We start from the raw sequence: 14,215 nt of genomic DNA, 5'->3' as shown, positions 1-14,215 counted from the left end.
ACACCACTTTCCTACTAACATGTATTTCCCTCAGTTCCTCCATCTCACTGGACCCTCTGTCCCCTACTATTTCCAGAAGATTATTTATGTCCTCCTTAGTGAAGACAGAACCAAAGTAATTATTCAATTGGTCTGCCATGTCCCTGCTCCCCATAATCAATTCACCTGTTTCTGTCTGTAGGGGACCTAATTTGTCTTAACCAATCTTTTTCTTTTCACATATCTATAAAAGCTTTTAGTCAGTTTTTATGTTCCCTGCCAGCTTTCTCTCAATCTTTTTTCCCCTTTCCTAATTAAGCCCTTTGTCCTCCTCTGCTGGACTCTGAATTTCTCCCAGTACTCAGGTGTGCCACTTTTTCTGGCTAATTTGTATGTTTCTTCTTTGGAATTGATACTATCCCTAATTTCCCTTGTCAGCCACGGGTGCACTAAACTTTCCTGGTTTATTCTTTTGCCAAACTGGGATGAACAATTGTTGTAGTTCATCCATGCGATCTTTAAATGCTTGCCATTGCATATCCACTGTCAATCCTTTAAGTATCATTTGCCTGTCTATCTTAGCTAATTCACGTCTCATACCTTCAAAGTTACCCTTCTTTAAGCTCAGAACCTTTGTTTCTGAATTAACTATATCACTCTCCATCTTATTGAAGAATTCCACCATATTATGGTCACTCTTACCCAAGGGGCCTCGCATGACAAGATTGCTAATTAACTCTTCCTCATTGCTCAACACCCAGTCTAGAATGGCCTGCTCTCTAGTTGGATCCTCAATATATTGGTTCAAAAATCCATCGCACATACATTCCAAAAAATCCTCTTCCTCAGCACCCTTACCAATTTGGTTCACCCAATCTATATGTAGATTAAAGTCACCCATTGTAACTGCTGTTCCTTTATTGCACACATTTCTAATTTCCTGTTTAATACCATCCCCAACCTCACTACTACTGTTAGGACCTACACTAAATCAACCAAGTCGTATCACCAAACAAATGAATGATAATGTATAGTCATCCACGTAGACAAAATTCACTCAAGATTTCAAAATTTATGGTAAAACTTTTTATTCTAGTTTTTTTTCATGACCATTAACAGAGACACAGGAGAAAGGCAGGTGTTGTTTTCCCTTCTTGCAAGAACAAAACCTTCTCCAGTTTAGACAACTGCAAACTGTGAGCAGAGGCAAAACAGAAACAGGACCCTGCCTCTGTCCCACATCAACATCAATTAAATTCCTGATCTTATTTGGTATAGGAACACCGACCAGTTTTTTTTTGATTACTAATGCTTGATATCAACTAGTCTCCCTGTTTCTATGCAAAAGGCATATATATATGTACAGTACCAACGATTAACATTTCCACATTGATGCATTAATATACTTTAAAAAAATTCAGCCACTTCCTTTTCCATTCGGCATTACACAGGGTGCCTTTTATGGGGAAATAACAGTGATATTTGTGTTTTTTTTTCCTTTAGGCACAAATCTGTTAGTTTCTGGGATTGGGAAAATGTGTTGCAAGGCTGCAGTGCTCCACTGAAAGGTTTAATGAAAGCCAGCACTCATGGCACTCAAGTTTCAGTTGTATAGCTTTCTTCACTGATTTCTCTCTCATTACTAACAAAAGGCAAATAAACTTAAATTTCAAATTAGCATTGATGTAAGATGCTTTTTGATTTTAAATCAAGCTCTATAAGGTTGTGAAACTAAGGCTTCCTGCTCATTCATTGCCCCGAGCCTGTGCGTTACCATTTTTTTTTGTTTTTGCTTCATTTTGTACTTTTTTTAAGCTTTTGATAAAAGCACAGACAAGTGGTAGAACTGTAGTTTTGCTTGAAAGTAGATAAATTGTGTTCCATTTCCATTTTGGACGAGGGAACACAGAGGGTGGTGGAGGCAGATAACCTTGCGTAAACCCTCCCCTCCCCAAAGATACTGCATTGGGTAATGTGCTTGCTGGGGGAAGAAAAGAAATCAATCTATCACTCCGGCTTGACGAATCTTTCTTTCCACAGTAAATCCCTGCAAAATAAAAAAAACAAAATAGTTAATTACCTCAAAGGTGTCACAGAAAAACTGGATAGACAGTTGACAAATGTGGACTTTAGAATTATTTTTAAAAATTGGTTAGACTGCTGAGATGGCAGGAAGTCAGTATAATAAAACACAGGAACCCAAGTCTTTGTACTGTAACTACTAATTCTAAGCAAATCTGGAAGATTTTTTAGCCTTCATTTGCAAGTCAAACAAGTAACCGTTAATGTGATTAAAAACAACACAAAGGTGGGAGACAGACTGCAAGTGCTCAACTCTGTTTGATTCAGAAATAGCAGAAGGGCTCACAGCCCATTCCCTCCCCCACTCAACCTTCACTTCACTGAATGGAAGAGTGGTTCAACAGGTGGCAAACTAAACGTCACAAATCAACATATCTTCATTCCAGATGTTACCAACAGGCCACTATGGGGAACCAGCATAATCCTAAACTCCCAAAAACTCAGAGACCAGAAATCTAAATTTTACAAAGAAAACACTTCCACAGTAAACAAAAACTGTAGAACTCCTACTGCAACTCCAGCCAAAAATTAGCACTGACATTGTCAAACCTACAATATTTTTGGTTCAGTTCCACATCAAATACAAATTACTTACAAGCCTGACAAGTGGGCTGAATTTTGGTTCTTCCGAACTATGAACCTATTCTTTAGCAGAAAACACAAAACCCATGGGAGGATGCACGCTGTTCACTAAATACAACTCAAGTTTCATTTCCCCTTGATCAGGCTCCCATTGCTCAGATTTAACCTTGGTGAATAACCAAGAGGACAGAAGATATATCAGTGCTTTGGCAGTCCACAGCACATCTACATCTCCATTCATTGCTTTTATTGGATATTGGAGTAACACTTGTACTGCAGCAGTTTGAGAAATCAAGACAATACTCAGGAAAGAGAAGGTGACGGAATTGATCAGGTAGCAGTAAATGTAGTCACACACATAGTATAGCTCAAGTCCCTCAGAGTCACGTCCTGTAGATTGCCAGTGCCTGGCTGCTGTAGGTAATCAGCCCGTCTTCCACCGGGCAAATACTGGAGAGCAGCACCAATGGGAGGGGCCTGTCCTATAGACAACACACCACACCAGCTGCGGGCTCTCCCCTCCTGGTCAGCGGCCCAGTCCGCGCTACAACCGAGGCCACACGGCTCCCCTGCTGGTCTCAACAATAAACCAGTGAGCAGGTCTTGCAATCACAAGTAAAGCGTTTAAGACAATCCTCGCTGTTAAGATTGCACACTGACTCAGCCACTTTCTGTGGCAGGCAGCAACCTAGCTCCCCTAACAAGCAACAAGCTGATGGGCTGAACCTGCAATACTTGCAGTTCTTAATGTCCAACAGTGTCTTGTGACCGGGAAAAAAAGACAAAAGCATCTCTGGCTGGCCTGAGAGGCTGCTGCATCTGAATGCGTTGCCATCTTACCAGAAGATCAAGTGCAAAACTTCAAGTTCACTGAATATGTCTGTACCTTAATATACTAATGACCAATTTTTAAAAATTAAGGTAAACAATGGACTCCACAACTGCATTCCCCCCAGTTTGCCACATAAATCGAACACATTACGAAAATCCATAAAGACTTCATCACCTACATTCATCCCAGAAACAACTGCTATTAAATCCAGTAAAATTAAATTCCATGTGTCTTGTCCTTGTTTAAACAATACTTTCTTAAATCTATTTTCCAGTAATTCACTGTAGGGATATTGGGTCAGCAAGTCTGTAAATCTTGTCTGATCCCTTTTAAAGACAGTGTAATATAAAACGAACAGGGTTGTTGAAAAGAGCCTGAGCAGAAGCCATTTCCTCACGCTTCCATTACCTGGGATACATTTGTCGGGACTGGTGAGATCTATCCACTTTAAGTTACTGGACCCTTAATATTTGCTCTCCATATTTTAAAATCACATTTAACAAGCAACTTGACTAACTTCAATGTTTGCCCTTATCGTGGCGGTGAGAAGTATCCCTAACTTCTGCTACCACATGTCCCTAACTAGAGATAGTCTGTTCCCTTTCTTTTTATACAAACAATGCTGACAGCTTCCTTGGCTTTACCTACAAGTTTTAGTACATCAATTCCCTTTACAATGTCACCCTTCTATACGTTTCTTGGTTTCAGCCATATTCAGCATTCATAAATTTTTCTTTCTTGTTGGTGTGCATGTGCGTGTATAGAGATTTGGTAGCTTACATGTTGTATAACCCTTTCTGTTGTGGGGTAAATACCTCTAGCACTACTATTCTAAGATTTCCACCTTGCAGTTTAAGCAACAGTCATTAGGTTAATCCTCAGCAGTATTGTTTTGAAAACCATGTCACCTTCACGTTTTAAAAGTACAATTAACTCCTGTACTCTGCCAAATGTTCATGAAGGTTCCTAACCAACTCGCTCATTTGCAATGCTGAGATGATATTAGGGAGCGGTATCTGGGTAATGTTGTCACCGGCAATAACACGTGGGATGATGTTCAGTGTTTACCTTGGTGTTATCAGGTCCCTTCGGCTGGCGAAGCACAACTAATTTTGGAGCACTTGCGTCATCCAAGGTGATACTCTTCAGACGATGTACTAAACGATCAGGACGTGGAGCTGCCACAGGCCTGACACCTTCACTAAAAAGAAGAAAGACACACCGTGAGAAATTCGCATTATTAGGATTCACAACTATGATAACATACATAGATTATAGGTATATTCTGGCAATAAAGTGTAGAACCATTAGGTCAGAATTCTTCTTACTAAACTTAGATTAGCCTATTTGTTTATTTGGAGAAAAGATAGATAAACTGTAGATAAAGCAACTCTTTAATAACTAATACAGTACTGGAGCAAGGAATTGAAGGAGGATTTGAACTTGTGTTCTAACTCAGGAACTGACATTCTCCATCAAGGGAAATTGTTGAATTTGGCATGGTAACAGTCAGTAAAAGTGTGCATCTTGAATTGCTCTCATTACATTGATTGTAAACAATCAAACAACCATTCAGAACATTGGCAGACACTTGATAAAGTTAGGACTGAAAGGTTACCATGAATAGATGGGAAAGTAAAACGCAGAAGTGAGATTACAGCCAGGCATGAAATTATTACAGCAGTCTGCTGCTTGGAAATTCCAATGGTTCAGCGCTTGGGTCTTATTTCCCCAAACACTGGGATCTTGGCTCCCCTACTCTTGTTAAACTCTTTCTGCCTACTCCTGCCCCACTGAACTCATGTCCACATACTTCAACTCCATTTTATCTTCGATTCAGTCCCTGCCTACTTATATCTGTGACACATCACATGCTCTCAATCTCCTCAAAAACTTTGAATTTCCTGACCACCTCAATTTCACCATGGATGTCTAGTCCCTAAACACTTGTATCCCTCATCGAGAAGGCCTTAAAGGTCTCAGTTTCCTTCTTGACAGCAGACCTGACCAGATCCCCTCCACTACCATCACCCTCCGTCTGACGGAACTGATCCTCAACAATTTCTTCTTGATACTCCCACTTTCCGCAAACTCAAGAGGTAGGGCATAGCAATGCTCATGGGCCCAGCAACACTTGCATTTTTGTTGACTATGGAACAGTCTACATTCCAAACTTTCCCTGAAAATGCTCCCCAACACTTTCTGTGCTACACTGACATCTGCATTGATTCTACTTCCTGCTCATGTGAGCTTGTCAATTTCATCAACTTTGCTTCCCAATTTCTAGCCTGCCCTTAAATTCACTTGGTCCATTTCCAACACTTGCTTCCCTTTCTCAATCTGTTTCCATCTCTGGGGATAAACTGTCTACCGATATATTTTATACACCTACCAATTTCCATGGTTATCTTGACTAACTCTTTCCACCACATTGGATCCCAGGATGAAGCTTTCCATTCCATGACAGAAATATCCTTTCTTTATTGATGCTGCCCTCACTCACATCCCTTCCATTTCCCAGATATCCACCCTCACCCTACCTTCCCACTGCTGTAACAGTTTCTCTGGTCCTCACCTATCACCACATGAGCCTCTGCATCCAACACATCATTCTCCACAACTTCCGCCATCTTCAACAGGACCCTACCACCAAACATTTTTATTTATTTATTTTCTTTTAAAGATCACTCCCCCTGTGATTCACTTGTCCAGTCATCTCTCCCTACTAATATCCTTCCTGACACTTATCCCCTGCAAGTAGAAATGCTACAACTGTCCATTCAGGGACCCAAGCAGCCCTTCCAGATGAGGCAACACTTCTCTTGCAAATGTATTCTTCCCGAAGTGGTCTTCTCTACACTGGTGAAACCTGAGGCAGACTGGAGGGCTGCTTTGCGCAGCACCTTTCCTCCATCAGCAAGGATTTCTCGGTGACCAACTATTTCAATCTCAATTGCCAGCCCCATTCAGACAAGCCTGTCCTAGGCCACCTTTTCTGCCACGATGAGGCCACTCACAGGTTGGAGGAGCAATACCTGATAATTCACCATGATAGCCTCCAACTTGATGGCATGAACATTGATTTCTCCAACTTCCACTCATTTCCCCACTCTGCACCCCCTTATCTCTTCTCACCTGGCTATCACCTCTCCCCGGTGCCCCCCTCTAGCTCTCCCGAGGTCCACTCCTTTCAGATACCTTCTCTAGCCCTTTACCTTTTCCACCAATCACCTCCCAGCTTCTTACTTCATCCCCCACCTGGATTCACCTATCACGTACTAGCTTATACTCCTCCCCCAACATTATTGTAGCACCCCCCCCTCCTTTTCCAGCTCTGACGAAGGGTCTGAGCTCAAATGTTGACTGTTTCCATAGATGTAATTGAAAGGTATTCTGTTTAAATGCTTCAAATATTCTCTCGTTGCACCCCCCCAAAATTATATCAAGCATATTTTTAAAAAACCGGGTTGACTGGGTAGGTAGTTTTAAAATCCAGAAGGATAGCATCAGGCCATTTGTCAAGTAGGTGTAAGGTTCTTGTAGTCTATGTGGATAAGAGCAAACACTTCAGGGTGAAGGAGCAGCATCATCCTAAAGAGAACCACTTAAGATAAGCAAATAAAAAAGGAATGTAGAGTGATGATTATAGGGACAATGGATTTCAGGAATTGATTCAATTCTCAGTAGCCATGAACTACGAAGGCCATGCTGCCACCCTGGTGAGAAGTGACTTCTCTTTTTAAATCTTTTTATTAATTTTCAAAATTATAAACTAAATAACAAAGTTGGTACAGAGAGATTGGAGTAATCTTAATCAGCATATACAGAGAGGATTTTAACATAGGTATAATAGACTTCCAAATTCATAATGAAATTAATCATAAAAAAATAAAAAGAAAATATATAAACAAAGAAAAATCCCCAAAAGAAAAAGAAAGAAAATAAAAAGAAACAGAACAAAACAGGGCTAGACCAATATCTTGAATCAGACACTTTCAGTAATGTCGTCAACTCCGCCCCTCTACTCATCTAATTTAAGTTTAAAAAAAAATTCGGAAAGGTCAGATTATATCATATGAAAATGTTGCATAAAAGGTTCCCAAGTTTCTTCAAATTTAACTGAAGGGTCAAAAATATCACTTCTAATTTTTTCTAGAGAAGTGACATCTCACTGGAGCCATAGGTGACCTCAGAAGAAAGGTCGGGGGGAGGGGGGAAAGGTCGGGGGGAGGGGGGAAAGGTCGGGGGGAGGGGGGAAAGGTCGGGGGGAGGGGGGAAAGGTCGGGGGAGGGGGGAAAGGTCGGGGGAGGGGGGAAAGGTCGGGGGAGGGGGGAAAGGTCGGGGGAGGGGGGAAAGGTCGGGGGAGGGGGAAAGGTCGGGGGAGGGGGAAAGGTCGGGGGAGGGGGGAAAGGTCAGGGGAGGGGGGAAAGGTCAGGGGAGGGGGGAAAGGTCAGGGGAGGGACCCTTAGGAACCAGTGATCACAATATGATTGGGTTCAACTTGAAATCTGAGGGACGAAGTGGATGGAGAGGATGTTGTATATTTGGACTTTCAGAAAGCTTTTGAGAAGGTGCCACACACGAGGTTGGTTACCAAGTTAGATTCCATGGTATTACAGGAAAGTTACTAACATGGTTAGAGCATTGGCTGATTAGTAGGAGGCAGCAAGTGGGAATAAAAGGATCCTTTTGTAGTTGGCTGCCAGTGACTAATGGTGTTCTGCAGGAGTCTGTGTTGGGACTTCTTTTTATGCTGTATATAAACTTAGATGATGGAATAGATGTTTTTTTTTGACAGGTTTGCAGACGCTATGAAGATTGGTGGAGGGGCAGGTAGCGCTGAGGAAACAGGTAGGATGCAGAAGGACTTGGACAGATTAGGAGAATGAGCAGGAAAGTGGCAACTAAATTACAATGTTGGAAAACACACGTCATGCACCTTGATGGTAGAAATAAATGTGCAGAACGAGGAGAAAACCCAAAAATCTGAGATACAAAGGGAATTGGGAGTCTTTGTGCAGAACACCCTAAAGGTTAACTTGCAGGTTGAGTTGGTGGTGAGGAAGGCAAATGTAATGTTAGCATTCATTTCAAGAGGTCTAGAATACAAGAGCAGGGATGTAATGCTGAGGCACTGGTGAGCCTCACCTTGAGTGTTGCGAACAGTTTTGGGCCCCTCAACTTACTGGCATTGGAGAGGGTTCAGCGGTGGTTCACAAGGATGATACCAGGAATGAAGGGGTTATCATATGAGGGACATTTGATGGCTCAGGGTTTGTGCTCACTGGAATTCAGAAGGATGGGGTGGGGGGGGGGATCTCATTGAAACCTTTTGTATGTTGAAAGGCCTAGACACGGTAAATGTGGAAAGGATGTTTCCCATGGTGGGAGAATCTAGGACAAGAGAGCACAGCCTCAGGATAGAGTGGCACCCTTTCAAGACAGATGTGGAGAAATTTCTTTAGACAAAGGATGGTGAATTTATGTAATTTGTTACTACATGCAGCTGTGGAGGCCAGGAACTGGGGTTGAGGAGGAGAAAGCAAAAAAAAAATCAGCCATGATTGAATGGTGAAGCAGACTCGATGGGCAAGATGGCCTACTTCTGCTCCTATGTCTAATGGTACTTGAAATCTCATGACTCAAATCCTAGAATTTAAAGAAGCAGCTGCAGAGATTATGGATGTTCAGTAAGCTCTTATTTGGTAAGTGTACACAATTCTCATGCAGCTAGTAAATATTTGAGAAATGTCAGATGCTAGCATAGACACAAGGGATCAATTTAGCAAGGCTAGTAAGCTTCTATTTCTTCAGCACCCAACTCCCAAGAAATGCCATTAAAATAGTCCAGAACAGTGAATAAATTGCACTAAATTGCATTTAGAATTAAGCCATTTCAGTTTAAGTGGTAACATAAAATAAGATTGCTTTTATGAAAATGTACTCAGTGAATTTCAAGTGTTATGCAATAGTTGTAAGCAAACTAAAATATCTTACAAATGTAACACAAGAGCAGTTCAGCTGTGGTTTGACCAGTAGCAACTCTCCCGAAGGTTTATATTGATTGTATTTTACATGAATGGCCTCAATATAGAATTATAGTTGAAACAAAATTGTTACTTCAAGGGATGAGGTGGCAAAGTTTAACGCACAGAATATTAAAAGGCAATGTACATTATTTTTTTAAGCAATCAGCAAGATCTTCAAAAATGTCACTGATATAACCCATGGATGGTCTACACTCATCTTCCAAAAACTCCAGTTCTCTCAGATGAAGAGATAGCAATCATAATCCTGCTACTCAGGAAAGAAGCTCTTTAAGCCTCCAAACAGGGAAGCATAGCCACATTCAGCATCTGAATTACTGATTTTGCTCCAAGGACCTTGAATGAAATGAGACAAATCTCAATCCAATTACCTTAGCACAAACTGATGTCAGGAGGAGACATCAGAAACAGCAAGGTGTCCTTGCAATGTTGAGCCAGTTTATACACACATGGGTTGGACAGATGTGCATTACAATGGACATGTTTGACTTCACTGAGAGTTAAAACTGGATTTGATCCAGCACTGCAGACTGCCAAAACAGATTGTGAAAAACAATGCAAATGTAACTTGGTATTGAATTAAAATTACAACTGTATGTCATTTAAATCCCAAAAAGACAAACTACTGAACACGCCACCTGCGAAGAACATTTAGCAATATTTGATAACAATGATTTGGATTTACCAGCAGCTTACCTGACACGGAATACATTGCAGGCACTACACTTTCCTGTACGCTGATTTAAGATGACAGAAAATTCAACTTCATCTCCAGGCTGTAACTCCACACCATCCAACACCTCATTCACACGGAAGAACAGCTTTTTACCATCACCAACTTCATAGTTAATGAATCCAAACTGGGAAAACACAAGTCACAATTATGTTCATTACCCAAGTATTCACATGCTTAAACAACTAATTACAAAGTACACAAACTCCAATTCAGATTCCAATGCCTGAGTAATTTTTTTTCCTGTATAGCAGTTTTTAGCAAAATAAACCAAAAAGAGCAAAAACATGGAGTAAAAAACTGCAAGAGGCACAGAGTGAGGAACCTCTCACTGTGATAAAACTGGTTATTGGAATTTCATAATTTGTATTTTAAATGAAGTATTATATGCAAGGACAAGTATCCAATTGCTACAATAGGGTGAAAGGCAGGTACTTGCAGATTGAATGGGACCAGGTAAAGGACTTGCCATTGTAGCCGCAGTGCAGGCTGGAAGGCTACAATGTACTCAAACAAATGTAGTACTGTTTCTGAAACCTGCATCATAACCAGACGTCACCGAGGTTAAAGTGGGATGGTAAATTAAAAAGGTATGCAACTACAGAAAATCTCACTACAGAATGCAAAGCAGACAAGGCAACCAACAGAGTGGATTGGAGTCCCTGCAAGAGGAACTGTCACTAGCTGTTGAACTTCAGCAAGACCAGGAAATTAGAAACTCAAATTCATGAGTCTGTGGTGAATATGTGGAACCCATTGTCACCGACATCTGTGGAGGGCAAGTCATTGGGTTTATATTTAAAGCGGTGATTGATAGGTTCTTGATTAGTCAGAGTGTCAAAGGTTATGGGGAGAAGGCAAGAGAATGAGAATGGGGTTGAGAGAGATAATAAATCAGCAGTGACGGAATGGTGGGGAAGACCCAATGCGCTAACAGCCTAATCCTGCTCATCTTGTGGTCTTCAGATGCCACTTACCATGGAAGTGAGGATGGAATCAAGGTAGGAAGAAATGAGCTTACTAAGGTGAGAGCATGCTGAAACAGTGAATTAACTTTAACAGTCCTACTTGTGGATCTGGAGATGGTAGGAAAGATGAGAGGGGATGAGGATGCATCAGAGTTGATGTTTCTTTTGCCGAAGCAATGATCTGCTCAATGCTTCCTGTATTGCTTTCACCTTTACAAGATTGAGTTGCTCAGCATACCTGCCAGTTTATTTCCCCATTTTGCTTTGATGGAAGGAAGTAAACTTAAAGTCAAGTCACTCATCGCCCATGATATGTTTTTGTGCAGCAATTCCTTCAACTGATTCACAAGGTAAAAAAATACTGCTATTTGGCACATTTTCAAGGAAATTATTAACATGCATCTTAATTAGCCAATTTTATCCTCTGACATGGTAATAGAAATTAACACTTTTTCTCAACATTACACTAAACTTTAGGATTTGTTGACTGTCAGTGGGAATACAAATTCAGCAAAAGGTTCCTTCAATTTTCTGTGCTTGTTGGAGAGAGGTGATGGAGCCAAGTTAGCAGTGCCATGGATCTATTAGTGCAGTTAGTGAAACTTGCACCCCTCAATACACCCTTTACAAAAATCCAGCACAAATTAAATAATCCCATGGAACCATCCCTGCAGGGCTACGCAGGATACTTTGAGCTGCTCTCATAATAAGTTCGATCTGTCTTTATTTTGTATGATTTATATTTTCTACAGTAAGAAGTTCCAAATGTCTTGCACTTTTCCATTGGGTCAGTAGCTCAAGTCATTATGGTAGCAGGTGTATAAAGACCACTGTATGAAGGATTCAAATGCAAGCATCTCCACTGTACAGAACTGGGGTGGAAGCAAATCACTGCTATCTCAAGGGGATATTTTAAGGCAAATCTTAAGCATCATCGTCCACTTCAAAATTGAGCCACTTGTTTCCTTCAAGGCCAGTGAAAGCAGGGAAGTTTCAGACCAGAGGGCTTAGCCTCTGAATATAATGCTGTCCCTTTAGAACAGAAGAGGAAGTTCTTTAGGCAGAGGGCATTGAATCTGTGGAATTCATTATCACAAGTGGCTATGGAGGCGAAGTCGTATATATTTAAAGTAGAGTTTGATAGGCTCTTGATTAGTTAGGGAATCAAAGGTTACTGGGTTGAGAATAGGCTTGAGGGGAATAAGCCATGATGGAATGGCAGGGCAGACTAGAGGGGTTGAATAGCTAATTCTGCTCCTATGTCTTAAGGTCTTATGGATAGAATTCATACACACTTGGAAAAGCATGGCCTGAATATGGACAATCAGCATGGCTGAATTGGGGAATTGTGGATGAAGTTTTAAACAGTTGTTATACACTAGAGCTAGCAGTTCGAATTTACAAACTCAATTGAGCTCTGAGATGATGAAGTTGATTGACATAGGCGGGACAAAGTCCTTGTGGATTTTAAGGCATTTGGGCAAGGTCCTTCTTTGTAGGCTGGTCCTGAAGATTAAGATGCGCTGGATCCATGATAACTCGGGAGTTTAGGCTCAGAACTGGATTGCTTACAGACCACAAATGGTAGTGGTAGGTGTTACTCTGGTTGGAGGTCTGTAACTAGTGGTGCTCTGCAGGGATCAGTGCTGGGGCCTCTTATTTGGGATGTATATACATGACCTGGATGAAAATGTAAATGGATAGGATATTAAATTTACAGATGAGAAAGACTGAAGGAGTTGTGAACAATGAAGGTGGTTGACAAAGCACAGGGATCAGTTAGACATTGGCAGGAAGTTGTTGGCCTGTCCACACCTCAAAAAAAGCATAAGTTTAAGTTGGTCTAATTGTCTGTTATTGTGGCAGTCTCACTGACAAACACGGGTACATATACCCGACTTAAATACAACAGGAAAGTCAGAAATTTGACTGCCTTAGAGGAAAAACACCAGAAAGCCCAGGTGCTGACCCAGGTGAAATAAACCAAACATTAATTCTCACCTGGTCTTTTACACAGTCCACAGTGCCTCTTCGTAAAGGTGTGGCATTGTAGGCCAACTTTTGTCCTGTTTGAGCCACAGTGCATAGCTGGAACTTGATAGTTTCTCCCTTCTGAAGACAATCTGTTTTGTTTGCCAAACTGATTATGCCAAAAGGATATACTTCACCTTTCATAGTCCCTGCAAGAGCACATTCATTAATGAAGAGTATAAATGTGACAATCTGTTGCATATTTTTATTAATATTTGTGAAAAATTCTTTGATTTTGCTGGCTTGCTGTGCGTATTTAGCTATGGTGAAGGAAAACAAAACTTGTAGGCATAGTTGAAGAGCAGTCCTGAAGCCAGAAGTGACTGGGGCATCATTGTTACGGATGTTTAAAAAAAATGCCCTTTGCTTTTGAATGATTTTCTACATAAAATAGAAACACTGAGGGAACAGACAAGGGTTTTAGTTTACATTGAAAAATCACTGTATGGACTTGCATGTAACAAGTAGCACTGCAAGCCACATTTTCAGGTTCGAAGATCAGAAAATTGAATGTGTGGCAAAAACAAACTGAAAACTAAACATTAATATTCTTTAGTTTTTGAGTACAAAGTAGGATTAAAAAACAGAATATCTAATTGAGAAACGCATGAGAAGAATGCCCAACTTAGGTGTTTATCCTGATTAATTTTTTAGTACTCTCAAACTGAGATATTAGAATTTTGAAAGTTTTAATAGCAACTTGAGAGAAAAAATGCTTTAGTACTGTAAACAAAGTGGCAACCAAGTTTGCTAAGAGGTGCATCTTAAAAGCAAATTGTAAAGGAATACAGGAAGATTGAGTTTAAGCACATGAAGTCACTTAGTGACAAGCCATCAATGGTAGGGAGGGGTGAAAGAGGAAGAAAACAGGATAATCAACAAAACTTGGGGAAAAAGGGCCAGGGCTGGGAAATATTACAGTGAAAATGGAAGACCAAAAGAGTTTTAAACATTGAAAGTT

General features: G+C 40.8%; 1 protein-coding gene across 4 annotated transcripts in view; it reads right to left on the bottom strand.

Moving 5' to 3' along the window:
• Positions 1-1,050: 1,050 nt before the first annotated feature.
• The window catches only part of csde1 (cold shock domain containing E1, RNA-binding), a 101,174-nt gene continuing 88,009 nt past the window's right edge, over positions 1,051-14,215 (bottom strand). For all 4 annotated transcript variants that reach the window (XM_063043644.1, XM_063043645.1, XM_063043646.1 and 1 more), the window contains 4 exons: positions 13,225-13,403; positions 10,219-10,382; positions 4,544-4,676; positions 1,051-2,026 (listed from right to left, as the gene is read on the bottom strand). In XM_063043644.1, the coding sequence (XP_062899714.1) occupies positions 1,979-2,026; positions 4,544-4,676; positions 10,219-10,382; positions 13,225-13,403 (524 nt within the window). In that variant the 3' untranslated portion in view covers positions 1,051-1,978. The remainder of the gene's footprint in view (positions 2,027-4,543; positions 4,677-10,218; positions 10,383-13,224; positions 13,404-14,215) is intronic.

Source organism: Mobula hypostoma, chromosome 3 (assembly GCF_963921235.1).
Source record: "Mobula hypostoma chromosome 3, sMobHyp1.1, whole genome shotgun sequence".
NCBI classification, from domain to species: Eukaryota; Metazoa; Chordata; class Chondrichthyes; order Myliobatiformes; family Myliobatidae; genus Mobula; species Mobula hypostoma.
Note: the sequence above shows the minus strand (reverse complement) of the source record. Positions and strands in the feature narration are given on the sequence as shown.